At 45.1% G+C, this 27,356-nt stretch overlaps 1 protein-coding gene across 3 annotated transcripts in view; it reads right to left on the bottom strand.

Moving 5' to 3' along the window:
* The window catches only part of AGBL3 (AGBL carboxypeptidase 3), a 245,419-nt gene that overhangs the window by 153,188 nt on the left and 64,875 nt on the right, over positions 1-27,356 (bottom strand). For 2 of the 3 annotated variants that reach the window (XM_077469175.1, XM_077469177.1), the window contains exon 4: positions 1,993-2,178. In XM_077469175.1, coding sequence (XP_077325301.1) covers positions 1,993-2,178 — 186 coding nt within the window. The remainder of the gene's footprint in view (positions 1-1,992; positions 2,179-27,356) is intronic. The other variant, XM_077469176.1, reaches the window with a different exon arrangement.

Raw genomic sequence — 27,356 nt, 5'->3', positions numbered from 1 at the left:
AAAGGGGAATAAACCCAAAAAAAGGTTAATCCACAAGGACTTTTTTTATCACTACTATTCCTTTATATTGGCTTTTAAAATGTACAAATGCAGCAATTTAGAAATTGAATGAAAGGTTTAGCACTGGGAAAAAACTTTTTGAAAGATAAAAAGTGCATTTTATATACATGGATCTGACCAAAATGAGGGCCAAATGAGGGGGAAAGAGGGACAGAGGGACATTGCTCCAAATCAGGGACAGTCCCTCGAAATCAGGGACAGTTGGGAGGTATGGGTAAGGGGTCCCTGTAGATAAAAACAGGTAAAAACAAAGTGTGCAGATATGACCACTGGAAATAATGCCTTTGCTATAGGTGTAGTAGGCCATTTACGTACCTACTGAAGCCTGGCTGAAAAAAACTACCAGAGACAGCATTATCCCCTCCTACTTTGTTGCTAAAACACTCCCAGCTGATTACAATCCCCTCACATGTGTTCTTTCTCTCCTGTGCTGAATGGTTGAGCTCTAAGCTCAACCATTCCGAAATGGAGCAAATAGTAGACCACGCATGTGCAGGAGGTTTATCAGAGCTCTGTGATGTTGGGGGTGAGCAGTAATGGCTGGTTTTAACAATGTCCTAGCAACAAGACAGACTGGAATCTCTGGAAATTTTTCAGCCAGGCTTTGGAAGGTACGTAAAAGACCTACACCTATATCAAGGACATTATCTCATTTTAGTCAAAGCTACACAGTTTTTATCTCCAGGTGCCCCTTACCTGCATAGGCAATTTTTTAGTAAAGGTGAACTAACCCTTAAGGCCTCATGCACACTGGACATTAAAATAACATTATACAAACATCAGTAGCTTTGCAGTGAGTTTTTCAACTTTTTTTCAGTTTTTGCAATAGCGGTTTTTGGCGTTTATTCAAGGTTTTCCGCGTTAGCGTTTTTGAGCGTTTTTTTCTGAAAATTCATTTTCTAACAATGGATCATTTACTGCTCAAAAATGTTACTGCCCAAAACTGCGGATAACAGCCTATGTGTGCATGGATGCATAGGATAACATGATGGAGAGTTTACTGACTGTAGAAAAAAAAAAAAAAAACGCCTACTGCCAAAAACAGCTGCTGTAAAAACGTCCAGTGTGTAAAGCTCATTTTAAGACTACTTGTCAGTATAGATGTCCTAACTTGCTTTCAGGTACTGGAATTTTGGAACAGCAGGCCTTAAAGTGGTGTTGCCACCAAAAACATAAAATAGCTTAAAATTCATAAAAAAATAAATAATTGGAAATAAAAATTTTTTTTTACTCACCTGTAAATGCCTGTTGCTAGTGGGTCCCTCGTAGTCTGCCTCCTTCAGTGCCCAGGCTGGTGACATCACTTCCCCTCGGCGCCGCACAGTAATCTGGGACCTGTCTTTGTCCCAGATGACTATGAGGCCTATCATGGCGCAAGACGACGCTTGCGCATGCACAGGGGGTGCCCGACTGTGAAGCCACAGCCGGGTGCCCACAGTAAAAATGCCGGCACCACGAAAGGAGCAGGGAACGAGGGGGGGCTTTGTTCCCCCGCATCGCTGGACCCTGGGACAGGTAAGTGTCAGATTATTATAAAGTCAGCAGCAGCAGTATTTGTAGCTGCTGACTTAAAATGTTTTTTTTTTGGGGGGCACCCCACTTTAATACTGTCCCCCTACATATCCTGCATCTATTATTTCATCCATTGTAAGGATGTCAATGCAATACAGTATTGTTACAGTGCCTATCTCTGGTCATTTTCTAATGATAGACCCAGCTTCACATATTTGCATGCTGCCTCCAATGCAATCATAAAGTAATCAACACAGGGTAAAAGCAGGCGTTGGTCTGTATCAGACATTTGTGAACACAGCCAAGCACTGCACAGGTAAAATGTATATGACTGTTTTAGCCTCAGATTCAGGAAATCAGAGATATCATCTCTAGATCTAATCCCAAGTATACTCTAAAGTCTGTTTTATGACTACTTACCGATATGCTCAATCTTCTCACTTAGAACCTGGCATTCATACGGCCACCGTGGGAGCTGATAGAAGCTGGCTATGGATACGCCATACAGATCTCGTGGAGATTTCAATCGTGCTACCCTCTTACCAGAATGGTAGTCAAACACAACCTGGGTAGTGCGTGGAGGGCAGGGGTGAAAAAACGAGCCTGCTGAATGAAGAAAAAATATACTTTACAATGATATGTCAAGAGCATTTGATCATTTGTTTGATGTAAAAAAGAAATTTAAAAAAAGTATATGGAAAGTTACGTAGGGTGGAGGTGGGGTGCTGCTTACTCCCAACCCTCAACAAACAACTCTCGTTCCTCTATCCCAGTTGACTAGATATGCTTAATCCAGGAGCACATGGATCAAAGTTCAGGTAGTTCAGCAGGAACAGGCTGAATTTCAATCTGTGTGTAGCCCTCTCTGTTGAACAGAAGCTAATTGTTAGATCAACTTCTGTCGATCGATCCTGCTGGAAAACCAGCATTTGATCAGCTGCTGCAGTCAAGGGCTGCGGCACTGATCAGTGTAGTCCGACAGAGGAGGAGTCTCCACTGTCAGAATACAATAGCGCAGCAGGGAGATTCCTGCATCCACATCACTCAAGTGGATGCAGGAATCCATGAGGTATTTTTTTTATTCAGCCCGCAGTTGAATTAAAAAAAAATAAAAAAAAAAATAAAAAAAAATCACATTATGTACCCAGCTTTAGTCTAGCCAAAGATGGACTAAAGCTAGCCATACATGACTTGATTTTCTCTTGTTGAGCCCACGGGATGAACAGGAGAAAATCCATTGAATCACTCAATGACTCACAGCCACAGCACCTAGGACTGCCTGGATGCAAGGGTGCTGCCGAACAGTGATTTTATGCGATCAATAATTTTCCATCCAAGTTTAAATCAAACTTTACTGTGCCAGGTGGATCTTGCATGGTCACCAATGGCTTGAATTTTGGCAGATTCAGCAGGAATCGGTCCATATTCAAGCTGCCTACAGCCAGCATAAGACAGATTGGGGTCCTATGCAAGAAAACTTTTCACCCCCCCCCCCCCATTTCCCTGCTATTTGCATTTGCATTAACTGCACTTACGGAGCCCATATCATCAGACACCAAATGCCTACAAATCCATCTTGTCAAGTGATGGGTAATTGCACAGCTTTGACTAGTTGTGCTCCACAATAGTTTACTGGAGGAGCATGAAGATTATAGCTAGGCCCCCTAGACATCCACCAGGTCCTAGGCTCCTGGACCTGTCCAGGTTGACTTGTGGATGATCTGGTTTCTGGTTCTGAGAAACACAACAGAATCTAATTTCAAGGCCACAAAATGCGTGCGAAAGGATGTTGGCAAAAACAAAGAATAGGAAAAGTACACAATTTGGCAGACTTTATTATACACGGGAATGTGTTACTGACAGTTAGCAACATGATACAAGAGTACCTGTGTGCCCACTCTGGCTGCCCTGACATGCTAGGCCACAGTCTGGGTTGACTATGCAAAAATAAGTCCCTCCATATGCCAACACTAGTGTATCTTGGGGCAGAGTTAGATTCTTAATAGTATACAGACAAAATGAGACAGTAGTCATTTACCAACACCAAAGCTTACCACTGTACTTTTCTTTGCCCTGTCTCATAACATTGCTTTGCTTTGGATATTGTGGCATCTCTCTGCTCTTAGCAGCATCCTGACATTAGAACGTCATGTTAAAAGCTAACTGATGTCTGTGTTGCCTGTAACGGCAACGAGTTCTTTTCATTTCCTAACCCGTAATTTGTCTAGAGGTGCTCAGACAACACCAGTGTGTATGTACCCTTATTGTGAAAATTACAATGTAGTGTGCCATGGAACTCAAAGGGAATATTAACTACCTTGATTTTACAGAAAAAATTTCACTGTTGCAAAAATATCCTTACTTTACCAATTGCCCTTTTCTACAAGAGCTTTTGTGAAAGTCCTTGAATGCTTGATGCAGTTAAACGAATATGCCGGTAATAGATCTTAACAGCACTGTGCATTGCATTTCCATTCATCGACTCGATAGGAGCTCATTGTATTGACCCTGTGCTCTTCTGTACCTCTGCTGGCTCTGTGCCGGCTCTCCTGACCATCAATATGATGCCTTCCCGGTACTGCAAAAAAACTCTTAGCCATTTTGTCACTGAGCAATTTACATGAGCCCCTTTTCCATCTTGAAACGGCAAAGCATTACTTTGCGTCTCATCCAATTCTAAAGAGTCCGGGCTCTGGAGCCATTAACATGTCACTTTGTGATATTTCAAAGCGCCTATTTAGTGGCAGTAACAGGAAAAGCGGTAGAAGTCGCTGAGGTATGGAATAAATTTGTCTTCTGACACTGGGGAAAACCAGCAGAGCACTGTCACAAGGTACACTGTGTCAGGAGCTGCTGTTATCGTGAATTACAAGGACTGTCTGAATTTTTTATTTTTTTTGCGCAGCAGTTGTAATTAAAGGGGATTAATTATTTACAAAGCCAGAAATTGACTCACAATTTAATTTAGAGGACTGTTACAGTAAGAGAGATCAAGCCAGATGTGCGTTTTCATTTACCCCATCAATGAACGTCTCTATTTTGCTTCTTTTTGGTTTGTTAAATATACCATATAAATTAAATCCGCACCAAAACCCCCTACCTCCCTGCGCAAGCCAACACAGTATATATATATATATATATATATATATATATATATATATATATATATATATATATATATATATATATATATATATATATACACATATATATACATACATACATACATACATACATACATACACACACACACACACACACACACACACACACACAGTGCCTTGCGAAAGTATTCGGCCCCCTTGAACTTTTCAACCTTTTGCCACATTTCAGGCTTCAAACAAAGATATAAAATTTTTATTTTTTGTGAAGAATCACCAACAAGTGGGACACAATTGTGAAGTGGAACGAAATCTATTGGATTTTTGAAACCTTTTTAACTAATAAAAAAATGAAAAGTGGGGCGTGCAAAATTATTCTGCCCCCTTGTGTTAATACTTTGTAGAGCCACCTTTTGCTGCGATTACAGCTGCAAGTCGCTTGGGGTATGTCTCTATCAGTTTTGCACATCGAGAGACTGAAATTCTTGCCCATTCTTCCTTGCAAAACAGCTCAAGCTCAGTGAGGTTGGATGGAGAGCGTTTGTGAACAGCAGTTTTCAGCTCTTTCCACAGATTCTCGATTGGATTCAGGTCTGGACTTTGACTTGGTCATTCTAACACCTGGATATGTTTATTTGTGAACCATTCTTTTGTAGATTTTGCTGTATGTTTGGGATCATAGTCTTGTTGGAAGATAAATCTTTGTCCCAGTTTCAGGTCTTTTGCAGACTCCAACAGGTTTTCATCCAGAATGGTCCTGTATTTGGCTGCATCCATCTTCCCCTCAATTTTAACCATCTTCCCTGTCCCTGCTGAAGAAAAGCAGGCCCAAACCATGATGCTGCCACCACCATGTTTGACAGTGGGGATGGTGTGTTGAGGGTGATGAGCTGTGTGGCTTTTACGCCAAACATATCGTTTTGCATTGTGGGCAAAAAGTTCGATTTTGGTTTCATCTGACCAGAGCACCTTCTTCCACATGTTTGGTGTGTCTTCCAGGTGCCTTGTGGCAAACTTTAGACGAGACTTTTTATGGATATCTTTTATAAATGGCTTTCTTCTTGCCACTCTTCCATAAAGGCCAGATTTGTGCAGTGTACGACTGATTGTTGTCCTATGGACAGACTCTCCCACCTCAGCTGTAGTTTTCTGCAGTTCATCCAGAGTGATCATGGGCCTCTTGGCTGCATCTCTGATCAGTCTTCTTGTCTGAGCTGAAAGTTTAGAGGGACGACCAGGTCTTGCTAGATTTGCAGTGGTCTGATGCTCCTTCCATTTCAAAATGATCGCTTGCACAGTGCTCCTTGGGATGTTTAAAGCTTGGGAAATCTTTTTGTATCCAAATCCGGCTTTAAACTTCTCCACAACAGTATTACGGACCTGCTTGGTGTGTTCCTTGGTCTTCATGATGCTCTCTGCGCTTTCAACAGAACCCTGAGACTATCACAGAGCAGGTGCATTTATACAGAGACTTGATTACACACAGGTGGATTCTATTTATCACCATCAGTCATTTAGGACAACATTGGATCATTCAGAGATCCTCGCTGAACTTCTGGAGTGAGTTTTGCCGCGTACACACGTAGCCGACAATCCGTCGGACTTAGTCTGGCGGACTTCCCGCGAGACTGTCCGCCGGACTTTCCGAATGGGCTACTTGCCCACACACGGCACTTTTTCAGCGGACTAATACGGCGTACTAAGTCCGCCGTACTATCCGCCGTACTTTTGAAATGAACGGACTTGCCCACACACGCGGAGGTAAGTCCGCTCATTTCGAGCGTGTCTCCAGGTGGGCGGGGCCCGCGAAGGAGACGTCGCTGGCCCCGCCACCTGGTATGGACTTAAAGGGGAACCCCAACGCCGGAAAAAATCGGCGTGGGGGTCCCCCCCAGGTCCACATCAGACCCTTGTCCGAGCACGCTACCCGGCCGGCCAGGAAAGGGGGGCCGAGCGAGCGCCCCCCCCCCTCCTGAGCCGTACCAGGCCGCGTGCCCTCAACATGGGGGGGTGCGTTGGGGGAAGGGGGGCCACGCGGCCCCCCCACCCTAAAGCACCTTATCCCCATGGTGATGAGGACACGGGCCTCTTCCCGACAACCCTGGCCGTCGGGGTCTGCGGGCGGGGGGCTTATCGGAATCCGGGAGCCCCCTTTAATAAGGGGGCCCCCGGATACCGCCCCCCCATGTGAATGAGTATGGGGTACAATGTACCCCTACCCATTCACCTGTAAAATAAAGTACAAAAAAAAACACAACACACAAGATAAAATAGTTTATTGCACAGCTCCGGGGGTCTTCTCGCCGGACTCCTCCGCTATCTTCTTCTAGCTCTTTTGCTAGCGGAGGAGCCCGGCTTTCTTCCTCGCCGCCGGCCTCTTCTTCCGACTTGGGGGGTCTTGTCCCCCTCTTTGGTTCTTCTGCCGGGCCAACGCGCCTTCTTATAGCTCTTTTACAGGCGGTGGCCCGGTCTTCTGTCGTCGTCGCCGCCGCCGCCTTCCGTTCTTCTTCTTCGGTTGATGTCACATGGTGACCCCGCCCCCTTACGATTTCACAGTCCCGGAGGATGCTGGGACTGTCACCATGTGACATCAACCGATGACCCCGCCCCTTGTCCCTTTATAAGTCGCCGCGCAGCGCGTCCCTGGCATTGCGGCCGGAGAGAACGTCGAGTCAACATCTCCAGGAGAAGAAGAAGGAGAAGAAGAAGAACGGAAGGTGGCAGCGGCGACGACAGAAGACCGGGCCACCGCCTGTAAAAGAGCTATAAGAAGGCGCGGTGGCCCGGCAGAAGAACCGAAGAGGGGGACAAGACCCCCCAAGTCGGAAGAAGAGGCCGGCGGCGAGGAAGAAAGCCGAGCTCCTCCGCTAGCAAAAGAGCTAGAAGAAGATAGCGGAGGAATCTGGCGAGAAGACCCCCGAAGACGGAAGACCCCCGGAGCTGTGCAATAAACTATTTTATCTTGTGTGTTGTGTTTTTTTCTACTTTATTTTACAGGTGAATGGGTAGGGGTACATCGTACCCCATACTCATTCACATGGGGGGGGGCGGTATCCGGGGCCCCCTTATTAAAGGGGGCTCCCGGATTCCGATAAGCCCCCCGCCCGCAGACCCCGACAACCAACGGCCAGGGTTGTCGGGAAGAGGCCCTTGTCCTCATCAACATGGGGACAAGGTGCTTTGGGGTGGGAGGGCCGCGCGGCCCCCCTTCTCCCAAGGCACCCCCCATGTTGAGGGCACGCGGCCTGGTACGGCTCAGGAGGGGGGGGGCTCGCCCATCCCCCCCTTTCCTGGTCGGCCGGGTAGCATGCTCAGACAAGGGTCTAATGTGGACCTGGGGGGGACCCCCACACCGATTTTTTTTCCGCGTTGGGGTTCCCCTTTAAGTCCATACCAGGTGGCGGGGCCAGCGATGTCTCCTTCGCGGGCCCCGCCTACCTGGAGACCCGCTCGAAATGAGCGGACTTTTCTCCGGGCGGGAAAAGTCTGCTCAAAGTACAGCGGACTGGCACACACACGGCCGGACTGTCTGCCGAAATGCGAGTCCGGCGGGAAGATTGGAGTGCAAAACTACTTTCTAAGTCCGCAGTACTTTCGGGTCAAAAAAGTATGTCGGAGGCTACACACGGGTGGATTGTCTGGTGGACTTGAGTTTGCCGGACTTTTCCACCCGATTGTTTGATCATGTGTACGCGGCATTTGCTGCACTGAAAGTAAAGGGACCGAATAATTTTGCACACACCACTTTTCAGTTTTTTATTTGCTAAAAAAGTTTAAAATATCCAATAGATTTCGTCCCACTTCAGAATTGTGTCCCACTTGTTGGTGATTCTTCACAAAAAATTTTTTTTTATATCTTTAGGTTTGAAGCCTGAAATGTGGCAAAAGGTTGAAAAGTTCAAGGGGGCCGAATACTTTCGCAAGGCACTGTGTATATATATATATATATATATACACATACATATATATATATATATACACATACATGCACAAAAAGTATATTATATATATATATATATATATATATATACACACATACATATACGTATATATATATTAGTATATCCAAACTGTGTTGATCTTGCCTTCATCAGATGGGGTGATGCCAAATTTTGAGGATGCACACAAATTAGGAGTCAAAATGTGGATTTCCCTCCTGATCTCATGCCTAATGTTAACATGTGCTAGCTCCCATCATGGAGGATCGATGGACCTGTTTCGGGGTGCAACACCTTCCTCCCTCACCTACTTGAGTTGCGAGGAAGGGGTTGCACTCACGAAACGCATACGTTGATCTACCATGATGGCAGATAGCACATGTTGACACACTGTGTGCATCTTCAAAATTTGGCTTTCAAATTACTTTAAAACTTGATTTAAAAGAACAAATTCCACGGCAGGCAGATGACAGGTCTGTCTACACTCACTGAGCAGAGCAGACATGGACCCAGTCCTCTATGGGGAGATTTGGTGAAATTGCCTTTCTGTTTTCATCTGATCATATCTGATCTGGTCTGCCAGATGGATGGAAAATACGACCATCCTCCGTCTGGATTTTGCAGACAGGATCGGATTGGAGGGGACATGCCACTGCTGACATCCGCCTCTCCATAGCAGTAATGGAGGGTCCGATCATGTCCGCCTGAAAAACTGACAGGTGGGCCTGATCCGATGTTTGGATGTGTTTGCACTCAGCTTGTCTGTGCTTATCCTGATCTCTAATAAAATAAAAACCAGACGTGAATGATCCATAAAAGTCTTCCATCGCCTGCCAAAAGCATATGCACAAGACAGGCAAGGGGATGTCATCAATTCTGGATCTCACTGTGCACCAACTGCAGCATCATGGTCACAGATCTTAGGAGAAGATCCAGCTTACACAGATAATAGGAACACAAACACAGAAGCAGGGAGCTGTTCTTGATAAAGAAATGTTTTAACAAAGATAAAAGCAATATCCACTTACAATGTGGCCTGGTGACGTTGTGGTCTGGGGTGTGCTGAGGTCACCAGACCACAGTGTAAGTGGATATTGCTTTCATCTTTATTATCCTGATCTTCAGCCTGTTATCTTTGCTTTTACGCTTCTGTGTTTTGTCTATGATCTGATTTACAGGTGGCTGAGAAGGGCAGTCAAAACTGGCAGTTGAGATGCAGTTCTGTCGCCCCCCAACCACAAGTTAACATGGTCATTGGTAGCATCACCACGGTAGCACTGCAGTGAAAATTATACCACCTATCACATTTTGCAGGCGATACCACTATCAAAAGCAATCTATTCAAGTGCATGAGAGTTCTGAATGGAAACACCACGCCGCAACAGCAAGCCAGTTGCTTGCCTCGTGGTTTGCGGTGTGGTGTTTCCATTCAAAAGCCCTCTTCAGGAAAAAAAGAAAAAACAGACAATCAGAAGGTGTCAGTATTGCCTTCTGAATACCTGCCAGCCACTGCTTTGCCATCCTCTGAAAAACGATCCACTGTAGATAGTTTTTCACAGGGGTGGTAGAGACTGCTGCTCATCTTAACAGGCCCTATCTGTCTGGAACCAGCTTGGAATCGGCTTGTCTGCATAGACCACCAGTGTGCTTTCTCAGCCACCGTCTGTTGATTGCACAGACAAAGCGCCCAAGGACTTACACTGTTCTGGATATGTCTTGCTTAGTGTTCATACCAACACAAAGAATCTACAGAACTATGTGACTGACAAATTCTTTCTATATGTTTACCAGGCCAACCATAACTGCTTTGCTGAGAAACAAAAATCTCTTCTTTACAGTGCACAATACCTGAAGCTTGAATTGACAGAAGTGGCTAAGTTAACCTAATACAGAACATAACATAGAATGCTGACAAATTCTTCCCCTTCTTGATCAGTTCAGACTGCTGTGTGGGTTCAAATGAGAGAAAAACTGAAGGAACAATGCTGCCGGTGTGCTCTCTCTTTAAAAAAACTCACACTGCTCTGTGACAATAGATGCGCCACATACTAAATAGTAATTTGCAAAATAAAGATTTTATAGAAAAAAAAAAAAGCTTACAAAAAATGTATGAGCTGGTATTTTTTTCTCCTAAAAATGTGAAAATCCTAATTATCAAAGTACACAAACAGTGACTTGTTAACACGAGACGCTATGCAGGAGCCATAGCATTATGTGACATCTTTCCAACTATAAATTTCACAATGTGTTGCCCAACAAAAAGATTAGAGATGGTAACTAGACTTGAGATGTTTTTATCTGCTCTATCCATGACACACTGGAATAATCGTGCAATGTAAACACTTACCAGGTACAGTGTATAACAATGACCAGTTTCACATTCCATGGATATTGCGTTACCAGATAATGCAGCAAATAAAGGAAGTACAAGTCAATTATGCCATTGTCCTTGTGAACAAAAATGTGTAAAGTTGTTTATCATCTACCTGCTTAAGTTACTTTGGTTTTATGAGCCAGATCGTAAAGCAGGCCTAAACCGGTGGTACATTCCTTGCTTTTTACCCCCCAAGATGTCTTAAAGAATACGTAAACCCTAAATCCTTTTACAGTATGATTGCCATCATTTACAGTATATACTTTTCTTAACCCCTTCATGCCTAAGCCTTTTTCTGACACTTGTTGCTTACAAGTTAAAATATGTATTTTTTTTTTTGCTAGAAAATTACTCAACACTCAAACACTCCAACACTCAAACATTACATATCATTTTTTTTAGCAAAAACCCTAGAGAATAAAATGGCGGTCGTTTCAATATTTTATGTCACACTGTATTTGGGCAGCGGTCTTTCAAATGCAATTTGTTTGGAAGACATACACTTTCATGAATAAAAAAAAAAAAAAAAGACAGTAAAGTTACCCCAATTTTTTTGTATAATGTGAAAGTTGATGTTACGCTGAGTAAATAGATACCCAACATGTCCTGCTTTAAAATTGCGCACACTCGTAGAATGGCGACAAACGACGGTACTTAAAAAATCTCTATAGGCAACGCTTTAAAAATTTCTTCAGGTTACTAGTTTAGAGTTACAGATGAGGTCTAGTGCTAGAATTGTTGCTCTCACTTTAATGATCACAGCGATACTTAACATGTGTGGTTTGAATACTGTTTGCATTTGCGGGCGCAACTTACGCATGCGTTTGATTCTGCGCTCAAGCAAGGAGGGATGGGGCATTTAAAAAAAAAAAAAATTTTTTTTGTTACACTGATCCTTTTGTTACACTGATGCGGCTAGCAGGACTTTTTTCACCGTCCTGCTAGCCCTCCGGCTTTCACACTGCAGTGAAAGGGGCCAGATTTTTTCAGGTGCTATTTTTAGCACTGTAGCGCCTGAAAAATGCCCCAGTGTGAGAGGGGCCTAATAGGCCGTGACAGGTACTCTTTATGAAGGGATCCGAGGTCTATAAGACCCCAAATCTCTCGTTTGCACTTAAAAGCATTCAAAACGCCAAGTTTGTCCCCTCTGGGCTAACAGTTGTGCTGCTTCATAGCCATATCACAAGAAAGCCGACTGTTGGCTCTGAAAAACAGTACCGGGGTGATGCCTGCAGCTGCAGGCATCTCCTTGGTACAACCTCTTCAAGCCGAAGGTCAGAAGTTATCATGCTGATAACAGAAGAACAGAACAGGAGAAAGCCACGAGACTTAGTGCTTTGAAGAGAGATGAGAAAACATTGCAGATATATGTGCCCAGCTCAAATTTCATGAATCGGGTTTACATCCACTTTTTTAAGGGCGCATTCTGATGGGGACACCTGATATAAGGGGGTACTCTGACTGTGGAAACTGATTTATGGAGATGGAGGTAGACTGATGGGGGGCACCCAATGTAATTAATTACTCTGGTAGGGGCACCTGATGTACAGGGGAACACTGGAGGTGCTGATCCCTACAGTCAAGCATGGAGGTGGAAAACATTATGCTTTGGGGCTGTTTCTCTGCTAAAGGTACAGACCGACTTTGCTGCATTGAGGGGCCAATAGACGAGGCCATGTTTTGTAAAATCTTGGATAAGAACCTTCTTCCCTCAGCCAGATCACTGAAGACTGGTAATGGATGGGTCTTTCAGCTTGACAATGACTCAAAACATACAGCCAAAGCAACAAAGAAGTGGCTCAAGAAGAAGCACATTAAGGTCATGGAGTGGCCTAGCCAGTTTCCAGACCTTAATTCTATAGAAAATGTATGGGGGAGCGTAAACTTTCAGTTACGAAGCAACAGCCAAGAAACCTTAACCACTTCAATAGCAGGCATTTTTTCCCCCTTCCTGACCAGGACAATTTTCAGCTTTCAGCATTGTCGCACTTTGAATGAAATTGCGCAGTCATGCAACACTTTACCCAAACAGAATTTTTATCATTTTCTTCCCACAAACAGAGCTTTCTTTTGGTGGTATTTGTTCACCACTGGGGTTTTTATTTTTTGCTAAACAAACTAAAAAAGACCGAAATTTTTTGAACAAAAATAAAGTTTCTCTTTGTTTCGGTTATAAAATTTTGTTTTCTCCTTCACCGACTGGTACTGATGAGGCGGCACTGATGAGGAGGCACTAATATGTAGAATTGATGGGCACTGATATGCAGCACTGATGGGTACTGACAGGCGGCACAGATGGGCAGCACTGATGATGAGGTAATGACAGGTGTTACTGATAAGTACTGACTGGCACTGTAATGAGCACTGATTGGCATTTTGATGGGCACTGACACATGTTTCTGATGGGGCACCGACTGGCAGCTGATGGGCATTGTTGGTGGCACATCTGATGGGGCTGTGCTGATTATCAGCACAGACCCCCCTTCTGACAGGGAGAGCCGCTGATCGGCTCTCCCTGTCAGTGCGAACTGAGGAAAGACGTTTACCGGCACTTCCTGGTTCACACTGTGATCAGTTATGATTGGTCACAGCTGATCAGAGGCTCCTTACTACGATCGAAGATGCAGTGTGTGAGAGTGACACACAGAACCATTGATCGCCATGCTGCGAGGCATGTTATCCTGCTGGATGCCCAGTCCGGATAACTGAATCACTGCCCGGCCGTCATTTTGCTATAGGCTGGGCAGAAATTGGTTAAAGGAGTTGTAAAGTCTCAGGGTTTTTTTTTCACCTTAACGCATTCTATGCATTGAGGTGATAAACCTTCTGTGCTGCAGCTGCCCCCCCCCCCCCCAAGAGCGCCCCTTTTTCTTACGTGAACCCGATCTTTCCAGTGGCAAGCACGAGCGCAGCAGCTCCAGCCGCGGTCCTCATTGGATAGATTGATAGCAACAGAAGGCATTGTCTGTGTCAAAGGACGCAGCAGCAGGACACAGGAGTGTGCCCGTACGGGTGCCCACATGGAAAACGGCTCTCCATGGGGGCACTCGCTGAAGAGGAGAAGCCAGGAGCGCCACCGGAGAACTCCAAAAAAGGATCAGCAAAACCCTTGCACAGAGCAGAAAAGTAGTTGTTATTTAAAAAAAAAAAAAAAAAACTTTAAATTTATTTTAAGTATTTAGAGAAGATCAAAATCTCTCCTGAGATGTGTGCAAACCTGTTCACCAACTACAAGAAACGTCTTACCTCTGTGCTTGCCAACAAGGGTTTCTACACCAAGTGCTAAGTCATGTTTTGCTTGGGGATCAAATACTTATTTTACTCACTGAACTCAAATTTATAACATTTGTATCATGTGTCTTTTCTGGATTTTGGTTGATATCCTGTCTCTATCATTTAAAATACACTTATGATATTGTATAGACCCTTGATTTCTTTGTAAGTGGACAAAATCTGCAGGGGATCGAATAATTATTTTCCCCACTGTATATACGGTGCTGTGAAAAAGTATTTGCCCCCTTCCTGATTTTTTTGCATATTTCTCACACTTAAATGATTCAGATCTTCAAACAAATTTTAATATTAAAAGTAAATCCAAGATGCAGTTTTTAGGGAAAAAAGCTGTTCAAACCTGCCTGGCCTTATGTGAAAAAGTAATTGCCCCCCCCCCCCCATGCTAAATCATGAATGAACTGTGATTAACCACAATTTTTTGGAAAGCTGAGTTAAATTTCACTTGCCACACCCATGCCCGATTACTGCCAGACCTGTTGAATCAAAAAATCACTTAAATAGAAGCTATCTGACAAAGTGAAGCACGCTAAAAGATCTCAAAAAGCAACACATTATGCCATGATCTAAAGAAGTTCAAGAACAGATGAGAAACAAAGTCATTGACATGCATCAGTCTGGAAAGGATTACAAAGCCATTTCTAAAGGCTTTGGGACTCCAGCAGTGAGAGCCATTATCCACAAATGGAGGAAACTTGGAACATCGGTGAACCTTCCCAGGAGTGGTTGGCCAACCAAAAATGACTCCAAGAGCACAATGACGACTCATCCAGGAGGTCATAAAAGAACCCAGAACATCTAAAGAACTGCAGGCCTCACTTGCCTCAGGTAAGATCAGTGTTCATGATTCAACAATAAGAGAGAGACTGGGCAAAAATGGCATCCATGGGAGAGTTCCAAGGCAAAAGCCGCTGCTGACCAAAAAGAACAAAAAAGGTTCATCTCACATTTACCAAAAAACATCTTGATTATCCCCAAGACTTTTAGGCAAATATTCTGTGGACTGATGAGACAAAAATGTAACTTTTTGGAAGGTATGCGTCCCGTTACATATGGCATAAAACTAATACAGCATTTCATAACAAGAACATCAACCAACAATCAGACATGGTGATGGTAGCGTGATGGTCTGAGGCTGCTTTGCAGCTTCAGGACCTGGACGACTTACCATAATTGATGGAACTATGAATTCTAAGCTCTACCAGAAAATCCTATATGAGAATGTCCGGCCATCAGTTCGTGACCTCAAGCTCAAGTGCACTTGGGTTATGCAGCAGGACAATGATCTGAAACACAACAGCAAGTTCACCTCCAAATGGTTCAAACAAAGCAAGATTTAAGTTTTGGATTAACCACATTACTCGCAATATATATATATATATATATATATATATATATATATATATACCCTAACTAGATTAATACCCAGGTTACAATGAAAATGCAGGGTGATCTGGATCTGGATGACATCCTCTGCATTCAATGTACAAGCATCACACAAGTGAACACTTTATTTGCACTTTTAGCGATCACCATCATGCTAATTTGTGCTCTCGTCAACATGACTTAAAGTGGAACTACACTGCAAAACCAAAAACGCTATTTAATTCATTTTTAATATTCAAAGAAAAAATTCTCCCACCCATCCATGTCTCCATTCTTTATTTTGCTGAGAAATCACTTTGAAAAACACCCGCCTAGCATTTCTAGCAGTGGCCATCTTGAGTGAGGGCAGATGAATTATGTATCATTTACTTCCTAGAATCCATCTTCAGCTGAAAAAACTCCTCCTCCCCTCCTGAAGACTCCAAGGATGTATGACATCATTAGTATAGGTATGGAAATCCTATTTATTTACTAATAAAGGATTAAAAATAGTCAATGTTGATTGAGAGAGTGAAGTTCCACTTTAATTTTACTGCAATGTTATACTACCAATTCACGCAAACCACCATCATGAAGCATGAAAAAAGGGAATAAAGTTCTCCTAAAGTAGAAAGGTGCACATTCACTTTGGGACAATTTATGAAAACTGGAGCAGACAGCACTTTGAGTAACTGTGCAAGGTGGCCATTCAGCTTCTAGCTTTAGCTTGTTCAGTTGAGTTTTGAAAATGAAAGACAGAAGCTGATTGTTGCCAAGCATAGCTGCTCCAGATTTTGTTTGCTCCAGTTTGGATGAACTCCCCTCATTGAGTTTTACCATTTGGTTACATTACATATTTCTTTATAAATGTCAGTTTTGTTGCAGCAGGTTCTATACACGGTACAAATGCACCACTTTACAGGCAGAGTAAGGGGACCCCCCACTCGGGCACTATATTTAAAGGAATTTTCCATTTTTAACCACTTCCCACCCGGCCAATGCATATATACGGCCGGGTGGGAGCCGTCTACTCCTGATAGGACGTTCAGGAACGTCATTCAGGAGTAGCGGGATCGCGCGCGCGCGCGCGCAGCGGCGCGATCCCGATGTGCTCGTGTCACCCGGACACGGCACATCTCAGATCGGCAGGAGGGCTCTGTGATTGGCCCTCCTGATCACATGACGGCCGTGTCCAATCACAGCCGTCATGTGATGTAAACAGGCTAGGCAATCGGCTCTCCTCTCCTCACACGGAAGTCACCGCTGAGGAGAGGAGAGCAGAACGCTGCAGCCGGCTGATGATCAGTGAGTATGGGCTGCTTTTTACAGCTTTTTACTCACTGATCACCAGTGTAGTGTACACACATAACACACCACACAGTACAAACACAGCCCCCACATATGTCCCCAAAACACACATGTCCCCAAAACATACATGTCCCCAAATAATAAAAACACATGTCCCTAATAATAAAAACATGTCCCCCACATATGTCCCACTAAAATCACATGTCCCAATGATTATCTGCACACATATGTACGTGATCACCTGCACACATATGTACATGATCATTTGCGTACATATGTCCGTGATCACACAAACCAATTATTATACACTTAACGGAATTTTTTTTACCAAAAACATGTAGCAGAATACATTTTGGCTTAAATTTATGGCAAAATTTGATTTTATTGGATTTCTTTTCAAATAGAAAAAAGAAAATATTGTTTTTTTTCCAAATTTCCGCTATTTGTGCTTATATCGCAAAAAAAAAAAAACGGAGTCGTGAATAAATAACACCAAAATAAAGCTCTATTTGTGCGAACAAAATGATAACAATTTCATTTGGGTACAGTGTAGCATGACCGCGCAATTGTCACTGAAAGCGCGAGAGTGCTGAAAGCTGAAAATTGGGCTGGGAAGGAAGGGGGTGAAAGTGCCCTGTATTGTAGTGGCAACCAGCCTCTGTCGGCAGGTCAGTCCGTTCCAGCAAATCGTCATAGTTGTACGGTGACTCCTTTATGATGAACCTGGCCGGCCACCCAAGATCGTGGGAACAAGAGCCAGAACGGGGATCTGTCAATGTAAACAGACAGATCCCCGTTCCGACAGGGGAGTTAGGCCGCGTACACACGCGCGGACTGTTCGCCCAACTTTGTCCGTCCAACAGTTTCAGCAAACAGTCCGCTCAAAATTAGACACGACGAACGAACAGTTTGCTGAAACCGTGCGCGATGACGTGAACGGCACGTACGACGGGACGAAAAATACGACGTCCTATACACTGCATTATAGCTTTCAGCGTGAAAATCCTTTCTGAGCATGCGCGCAACTTTGTTTGACGAACAAGCCTACACACGAGCGGGCTGTTCGCTGAAACAAGGTTTCAGCGGACAGTTTTTCGGAATTTCCGAAAAACCTTGTCCGTCCAACTGTCCGCTGAAACTGTCCGCTGAAAGCCCACACACGAGCGGACTGTCCGCCCAAACACTGTTCAGCGGACAAAGTTGGGCGAACAGTCCGCCCGTGTGTACGCGGCCTAAGAGAGAGATCTGCTGATCCTAGTGATCAGGATCAGCGATCTCTCTCCTCCTCCAGTCAGTCCAGCCCCCATACAGTTAGAGTCCTTTCACACTGAAAGAAACCGGGCATCAGCGCTAAAGCACCGCTATTTTTAGTGGCGCTTTACTGACATTTTAGCAGCGCTATTCGGCCGAAAAAGAGTTAAAACCTCTCACAAAATGCTCCTGCAGTAGTTCAGCAGTGCTGCCCATTGATTTCAATGGGCAGAGGAGCTTAAGGAGCAGTGTATTCATCGCTCCTACAGTGCTGCAAAGAAGCTGCTTGCAGGACTTTTTGTGATGCCCTGCCAGCACAGTGCCCCAGTGTGAAAGCACTCAGGCTTTCACACTGGGATTGCAGCTGAGGCTTTTTTCAGGCACTTTACAGGTGCTATTTTTAGCACTAACGTGCCTAAAAAATGCTTCCAGTGTGAAAGGGGTTAGAAACGCTCCCAGGGAACACACAACTCCTTGACCCCTAGTCTTAACTCCTTCCCTGCCAGTGACGTTTATACAGTAATCAGTGGCTATTTTAAGCTCTGATCGCTGTATAAATGTCAATGGTCTCAAAAAAGTGTCGAAAGTGTCCGATCTGTCCACTGCAATGTTGCAGTCCCGCTAAAAATCGCAGATCATCGCCATTACTAGAAAAAAAAAATGCCATGAATCTATTCCCTAATTTGTAGACGCTATAACTTTTTGCTAATACATGCACATGGACATGCGGCGCAATGTTGCAATCCAGTGCTTTAATTGGATAAAGTGATAATGCTCGTTGGCCGGAGCCCCTTGTGTTTCTCGGATACTCTCCAAGGAGGGGAGTATAAGCATGAGGAAAGAAAATTTTGGACTCGTGGGTAGCCATGTGAGGGCCACCAGGAGAATGCCTGGGACTCCTCTAGACCCGGGGGGAAAAGAGGGTTATGGGTGATGGGGGAGTAGGGGTAGACATCAGATTGCTGGAAAAGCAAACTGAGTCCCACACCTGCAGACCATGTAGCAGCATGGGGCTCAGGGAGGGAGGGCGCAGATTCCTGGGGAGCCAGAGGAGTGCCTGAAGTGCACAAGGGTCACAGCCAGGCACCTCCAGAAGCACCCACAGAGGAACATCCACGGTTGCATGAAGCATAGTCAACGGAGAGATCTGGGCCGCTGTGTAGTATTTAGAGATATTGGGGACCCCCAAGCCTCCCCGGAGCCTATGGGCATAAAGGGTCGCTCTAGGTACCCTGGGGCGTTTGCACGCCCATATAAATTGGAGGATCCTATTCTGCAGGAGTCGAAGGAAAAAAGTGGGTACCCGGACAGGCAAAGTACGAAAATAATAAAGGACTTTAGGAAGGATCGTCATCTTCGCCGCCGAGATCCTGCCTACCCATGAGAGTGTGGGGAATTGCCAGGCTTGCATAAGGGTGGACACCGTTCGCAACAGGGGATAATAATTGGCTGAGAAAAGGGAAGAATAAGATGGCGTTAATTTGACCCCTAAATCAATCGAGTGGGATGCCCAACGGTAAGGAAAATTATCCTGTAGGCGCTGCACCAGTTCCAGAGGGAGGTTAACATTCAGCGCCGTGGTCTTGGAGGGGTTAATTTGAAGACCCGAGAAGGCTGAAAATCGGTCTAATACTAGTTGCAGGTTGGGCAGGGAGATAAGCGGGTTTGATAGTGTCAAAAGGGCGTCGTCCGCAAAGAGGTTCACTTTGTATTGAGTGCCCGCGTAAGGAATTCCCGAGATATCACTATTGGCCCTGATCGCCGCCGCCAGCGGCTCCAATGCCAGGATAAATAGTGCCGGGGACAGGGGGCACCCCTGTCTAGTCCCCCGGAGTATCGGGAAAGGGTCAGAAAGGAAGCCCACGTACTTTACCGACGCCGACGGTGCAGAAAATGTGGTCCAAATCCCCATTTGGTTAGAACAAAATAAAGGTAGTTCCAGGAGAGCGAATCAAACGCTTTATAAATATCTAGGGAGAGCAAAAGTCCTGGTATTTTACGGTGACGAAGTATATGGAGGAGATGGACGACCTTGCGGACATTGTCCCCCGCCTGGCGACCGGGCACAAAGCCCACCTGATCCCTGTGTATGAGGGCCTGAAGATATCTGTTGACTCGCGTGCTCGGGACCTTTCCCAGAACCTTCAGGTCAACATTCAACAGGGAGATGGGACGAAAGGACTGCGGGTCTGTGGCTTCCTCGGGTGACTTAGGGATCATAGAGATATGGGCTTTCAGCGAGTCTGGCGAGGGTCTCGTACCTTAACGCCAGGCGTTGAAATAAGACGTTAGATGGGGCGTGAGCAGTGATGCAAATGTCTTATAGTATAGACCGGTAAAGCCGTCCAGACCCGGGGGCCTTGGATGGCTTAAGGGACTTTAGGGCTTGGGCGACCTCAATTTCAGTTATAGGAGCATTCAAATTAGCCTGTGCCGCCGAGGACAATAGAGGAAGACTAAACGATTGGAAGAATCTCTCTGCCTTGACTTGCTCGAAGGCAGCCGGTCCATTATATAAGGATGAGAGGAAGGAGGCAAAGCCAGCCGCTACCTTGGATGGGTTTGACGTGAACCCCCCTCCTGTCACCTGTAGTCAACTTGGCCTGCCCGGATGTCCCACTGAATTAAGTTTCCTAGCCAACATAGGACCAGGTTTGTTCGAGGAACTGTAAAATTTATACTTGGACCAGCGCAGGGCTTTTTCCTCCTGAGCAGAGGCGAATAGGTCCAACTCAGTGGCCAAGTTGTCACGTGTCCGCCTATGGGCTACCGTAGGACGCGTCTTCCACGTCGCATCTGCCGCTTCTAACAAGGAAGTCAACTCCCGTATCCGCTGCTCCCTGGCCCGCTTTGTACGGGAAGCAATCTGGATCAGATGTCCCCTGACTGTCGCCTTGTGGGCTTCCCACAAGGCAACTGGAGAATCGACTGAGCTTATATTTTCTGTAAAATAAGTTTGGATATGTGTTTCTATCTGGGAGGATGTACTGTAGCTTGCGTGCTCAGGAGGGATTCATTAATCCACCAGAGATAGGCCGGGCGGGAGAATCCCACCAAGGAGATTCCGAGGATCAGGGGATCATGATCAGACCATGGAGAGGTGGCAATAGTGAACTTATGTACCAACAGCAGGGAGCTAAGTTGCAGAAACACTTGATCTATTCTACAAAAACTCTGGTGGGGGTTAGAGAAAAAGGTAAATTCCTGTGACAACGGATGTTGCTCGTGCCACACGTCCACCACGCCATATGATTGGAAGAGATCACGCAATATTTGTTCTTGGGAGGCATCACGGGACGGAGGCACTTCCCTGAGACTACGCCTGTCCAAAGAGGAGTTAAAAACAGAGTTGGAGTCTCCCATCATAATCAGAAGGCCTTTTTGGTGCCTAGTAATCACTTTAAACAAATGGGAAAAAAACCTCTGCTGAAATGAATTAGGAGCATAGTATCCAACCAAAGTGACCTCCTGGTCCCACAGGGTGCCCTGCAAGATCAAATATCTGCCCGTAGGGTCCGCTATTTCCTTAGAACAGGATTGTTTGTTTTTTCAAAATTGTTGCTCTTTTTTTTATCTATAGCGCAAAAAATAAAAACCGCAGAGGTGATCAAATACCACCAAAAGAAAGCTCTATTTGTGAGAAAAAAAGGTCATCAATTTTGTTTGGGTACAGCGTTGCAAAAATTTTTTTTGCATTGATAGATGTCCCCCAGGGCAGTACTCGGGCCCCCATACATTTTATGGACAATAACTTGCATATAAGCCTTCAAAATAGGGACTTTTGATTTTTAGAATTAGGGGAGTCCCATAGACTTCAATGGGGATCGAGGCTCAGTACGAATTTTTGCGATGTTCAAGAGTTTTGGCGCAAACCAAACCAGGGGGGTGTTCGGCCCAATTCTAGTGCAAGGGATCTGAGCTGAGCAGCCAGAGCCTTGTGTGCGGGTCGGGAGCAAGGCAAGCTGGGAGCGGGACTGTCAGTGCTGTTTGGACTGGAGTGGACTGAAGGGAACACCTGGCATGGAAAGAGACTCCCACTGTGATTTAGGAGGGGATGTGTCTTGTTGGTGAGGTGTCATCATCTGTGCTGCTACACACTGCTGTCAGTGTCACTGAGAGTCAATTTCATATGTGTGTGGCTGCCCATTCTAATTTCTTGCTCTCCTGAGTCCTGTACTGAACTACCTACTATATCGAAAATAAAATAAGAAATATGTTTTTTGCCTAAGTATCTACCTTCAAGGAGAAGTGCAGCCTGAGATTTTTAGGCTGGGCTTCTCCTATGGGTCACAAGAGTGCAATTCTTTTTGCACTCCTGTGACCCATTTTCAAAGGCGAGCGGTCCGAAGTCCGCTCTCCGCTGACGTCACTGCCATCAGTGGAGACAGTGCGTCATCTTGACTCCCAAGTTTGAATATGCCAGTTGCCTTGATTGATTCGAGCCGCTGAGACACTGAGATGGGCGCTCCCCATCCCTCCACAGCTCAGCGCTCCAATGAGCATGGAGAAGCAGAGAGGAGAGACGCCGACTGTCAGTCAGCAGCTCTCTTCTCGGGGATCTGTGAAAACCGAGCCATCGGTGGTGTTCGTGGCTCGGTTCTCTGTGCAGAGATCGGTCTGATGCTGCATCCACATAGGTAAGTATGAAACTAAAATAAAAAAATAACCCATACTTCTCGTTTAAATCACATTGCTAATTGCATATTGTACTTGTTTGTAGCCTAACTACTGACATTTGCACTTAAAACTGTAATTTTGTAACTTTGAAAATGCCAGTAAAAACTTGGCTGTGCCTGTAAATCTTGGGTGTCATGTCAGTAAATTTCAATATGGTAGGTTGGCAACAATGGGTAACACCCACATGCGGTTCCGAGCCTCCATAAATGAAATAACTGAAATCCAAAAAATGAACAGGGTGGGCCACGGAGAGCTAGATGATGCTGGATGCCCTTCAGCCCAGAAATGAGATGGACTTTATCTGAATTGCTGCAGCTTCATATTCACACTGTGAGACGGTCACAGTATGCAGTAAAATTAGAGTAAGCTACTTCAGTTTGGGAGAGGAGTCTGTGCAACTGTGCAAGACTGAAGGGAAGGCTGGAGTTTAGCTTTAATGTTTTAATTCTTTCATGAGCGCAGTTGATTCTTCATTGAGAGGCCTAGATCTGTAAATCTTAAAGTAAAGTTTTCCTAGACCCTGAAGGATGGGGAAATAGCAGATAACATTAAAAGCAAGCTTTCAGGTTTGATTTAGTACAATATACAACATTCACAAGGGTCCTGCGAACGAGAAAGTGGAGCTGCAGGAAACAATTGGCACGGCTCTCCCGCGGGAAGCGTCATTTAATAACAGCTGCAGTAAGGAAGGTCGCCATACGCTCCTCCAGATCTATGGGGAAAATTAGATCATTTTACGGCACTTATTCACAGACACTTCTTGCAAATCCATAATAAGACGCACCAGCCCACTTCTAATTAACAAAACTGCCTTTTTAATTAAATGCGTTTTCATTCGTTTTTGTTTTTCAGATTCTGGATGGTTTTAATTAGATGGCTTTTATATTCGCTTTTATATCCTACAGATTTAGCGGCCATAAGGAAAGGGTTTTATGTGTGGATGCAAATAGTGTTTATCAGCATCTGCCTATAGTTTCTCTGTCCTAATTTTTCTATGAGAATGGTGATGGATCACAGTGCGCAGTGTATTTAAATGGCTTTTAATGCCTAAAATTTATATTTCCAGTCTAGATATGAATCAGGATGTTGACATGACTCCCAACTGTCCTCTTCTACAAAACTGTATCTCTTAAAGCGGAGTTACACCTAAAAGTTGAACTTCCGCTCATTTGTCTCCTCTCCCCCTCTGGTGCCACAATTGGCACCTTTCTGGGGGGGATACCTGTCTTTGACAGGTATCCTGTTCCCACTCCTGCAAGTCTGTGCTGCGGTCCATGACATCACTGCGGGGCTCCTTCCTCCTCCCTCTGTCGTCAGGCCAGTAGGAGAGAGGTGCGGGGCCTCGTGCATGCGCAGTAGGGTTCCCGGCGTGAAGCCGTAAGGTTGCAGCACCCAATAGCTGATGGAAACATCACTGTCCGATTATTAAAAGCCAGCAACTGTGTAGCTGCTGGATTTTAATTTTTTTTTTTTTTTTTTTTTTGGGCAGACCTCTGCTTTAACTGCAATAGGACTTTTTTATTGGACAGATATGTAAAGAAATGTGCTATATACACACCAATCAAAACTGTATACAGTATATTGCTCCAAATGCTATGTTAAAGTAGAACTATAGGCAAAACTTTTTTTTTTTTTTTTTGGATAGAATAACGGACGGTTATAACCCCTGAAAGGTTTATTTTTGCCCTCTGTCCCAATGGGGAGATTTACCTTCACTTTCTGTCCCATATCCATAACAGGAAGTGAGGGGGAACTCCCTGCAAATTAAGGGAATCTCTCGGGGACCCCCAGGTCACCATAACTAGTGTTCCCATTGGAAGATTTCCCCACAATTACTTTTCTGGGGACAACCCAAAATTTGGGGTTTTCTTTTACTTTCACTTTCAACGATAATGGTAAACAGGACAAACAGAGAGAGTGAATCTTCCTAACGGGGACACAGACAATCCCTCTCCACTCTATCCAAAACTGAAGAAAAAAAATTGCCTTTAGTTATACTTTAAGTGCAACTTCCACCAAAAGAAGTGCCTGCAACTGCAAGTACCTGTTTTCTTCAAATGTATCTCTGTGTCCCAGTGGATCTCCTTAGATCCTTTGCACAGGCTGTACTCAGAGAAGCCAACAAGTGCTCATAATGATAGGAGGAGACAGCAGAGAGATGAGTGCCTCAGGCTGTTGCTTCTCCTTTACTGTGCAGTTACAGGTCGAGGAAGGTAAAAGACCTGTAATGCCGTGTACACACGGTCGGACTTTCCGGCAGAAAAAGTCAGACGGAATCATTTCATCGGATAATCCAATCATGTGTGGGCTTCATCTGACTTTTTCTTTCAAAAATTCTGATGGACCTAGAAATAGAACATGTTTTAAATCTTTCCAACGGAATCAATTCCTATCGGGAAAACCGTTCGTCTGTATGCTGTTCCGACGGACCAAAAACTACGCAAGGGCAGCTATTGGCTACTAGCTATTGAACTTCCTATTTCTAGTCCCGTCGTACTTGTTGTACGTCACCACGTTCTAAACGATCGGACTTTGGTGTGATCATGTGTAGGCAAGTCCGTTTCAGCGGAACTCCGTCAGAAAAACCATTAGGCCGCGTACACACGGGCGGACTGTTCGCCCAACTTTGTCCGCTGAACAGTGTTTCAGCGGACAGTCCGCTTGTGTGTGGGCTTCAGCGGACAGTTTCAGCGGACAGTCTGACGAACAAAGCTTTTCGGAATTTCCGTAAGACAGTCCTTGGTTTCAGCGGACAGTCCGCTCGTGTGTAGGCTTGTTCGACAAACTAAGTTTCGCGCATGCTCAGAAAGGATTTACACGGCGAAGGTTGCATTGCAGTGCATTGGACGTCGTATTTCTCGTCCTGTCGTACGTGCCGTTCACGTCATCGCGCACGCTTTCAGCGGACTGTTCGTTCATCGTGTGTGGTCAAGTCCGTTCATGCAAATTTTGAGCGGACTGTTTGTCGGATTGTTTGACGAACAAAGTTGGGCGAACAGTCCGCCCGTGTGTACGCGGCCTTAGAGTTTATTCTGACGGAAAAAACGGTTGTGTGTACGCGGCATAAGTGTTACTTAACTGCAACAGCAGGAAGATCAGGTCTCCCTTCCTGCCAGAAAAAGGCCGTGCTTTGTAGCGGAACGGTTTAAATCTCAAGACTGGATGGGCAAAAATACAAATCTATTGGCAGGTAAAACAGTTTCCCAGTCCAGGCAACAGTTTTGCTTTAATCCTCCCCTTCCCAAAGGCACATACCTTTCCTTCACTCCCTGCTGCTCTGTTCAGTTGCTGGGTATGGAAGAGCATCTAAAAGCACTGAGCCTATAATCAAGCACCAGCGCTGTCAACAGGGTAGAGTCCATAGCCCTATGCAAGTTAGAACTTGTAAATTGACAGAGGAGTTGACACAGGGCAGTTTCTCCTAGCAGTTGAACAGAAAAGCAATGGAAAGAAAGTGATTATGTGATTATGTGCTGCTGGGGAGGGAGCATTAAAAGAGAAGTATGGGAGTTTAAAAAAAAAACAATCATACTCACCTAGATGGCTGCAGCACTGATCTCAGCTGCAGCTGTAGCTGTCCCCTGCCACCTCTAAGACAGAGAACTGAGCGATCAAACACCGCTGATCACTCAGCACTTGGTCCTCAGCCTGCAGAGAGCTGGTGACTGTCAGTCATCGGCTCTCTGTCCCCTCCAGCGCTCACTGGCGTGCTGGGCTGTGGAGGGGGTGGGAGGAGCTGCCTCAGGCTCTCTGCAGTTCAGCTCTCAGCTGTTGGCCCAGGCTTTTGGGCAGATCCTGACTATATGGTTGGGATTTCTTCATAACTTTGACAGGCTCTGTGACGGCAGCAGCACAGGAGAAGTATAGGCAAAAAAGCTTTGCCCATATTTCTGCTTTAAGTATAAACTCTTGTGTTGGGTCCACCATGCCTACTAGAACGGTCAACTGCTTATTCTGCCTAGAGGATGTGATAAACGTACCTTATTCATCACTTCTCAAGCAGCTGGTTCTCTTCTTGACTGCCTGACCCCCTGGAATTTGACCAGGCCCTCAACGTCCTCCTGAACAATGCAGGGCAGCTGTTCCAACATTGTATAGTATGAAAACAGAAAGAATTGACCGGGAGGACCAGCTGTACAAAGAGCAAGGAATAAGGAAAGAATATCATCTTACTCATCATCCCCTAGGCAAACCAAGCAGGTAACTCTTGCACTGGTTTTACCACCAAAGTAAAAACCATATTGTATTCTAGTAACTTTCAATATATTAACTTTCAATATATTTTTTAACTTCCTGTACTCCTTTGACCCAGATTCAGTCAGCTGGCCTCCCAGAGCCAGTCCATGCTCTGGAAGGATCCTGACTTTAAGGTTGGGATCCACCAAGATGCCTGATCGTCAGTTGGCTCAGGCCTCTTAGAGTGCCACTGAGAAGATGAGCCAGGCGCTTATGCTCCCTTCCCAGCCTAGCAATCCAGTG

This window comes from Lithobates pipiens, unplaced genomic scaffold, assembly GCF_037356315.1.
Source record: "Lithobates pipiens isolate NorthernLeopardFrog02 unplaced genomic scaffold, aLitPip1_a1.2 Scaffold_8, whole genome shotgun sequence".
Taxonomy (NCBI): Eukaryota; Metazoa; Chordata; class Amphibia; order Anura; family Ranidae; genus Lithobates; species Lithobates pipiens.
The sequence above is the reverse complement of the archived record's forward strand: the minus strand, read 5'-3'. Positions and strand labels throughout refer to the sequence as shown.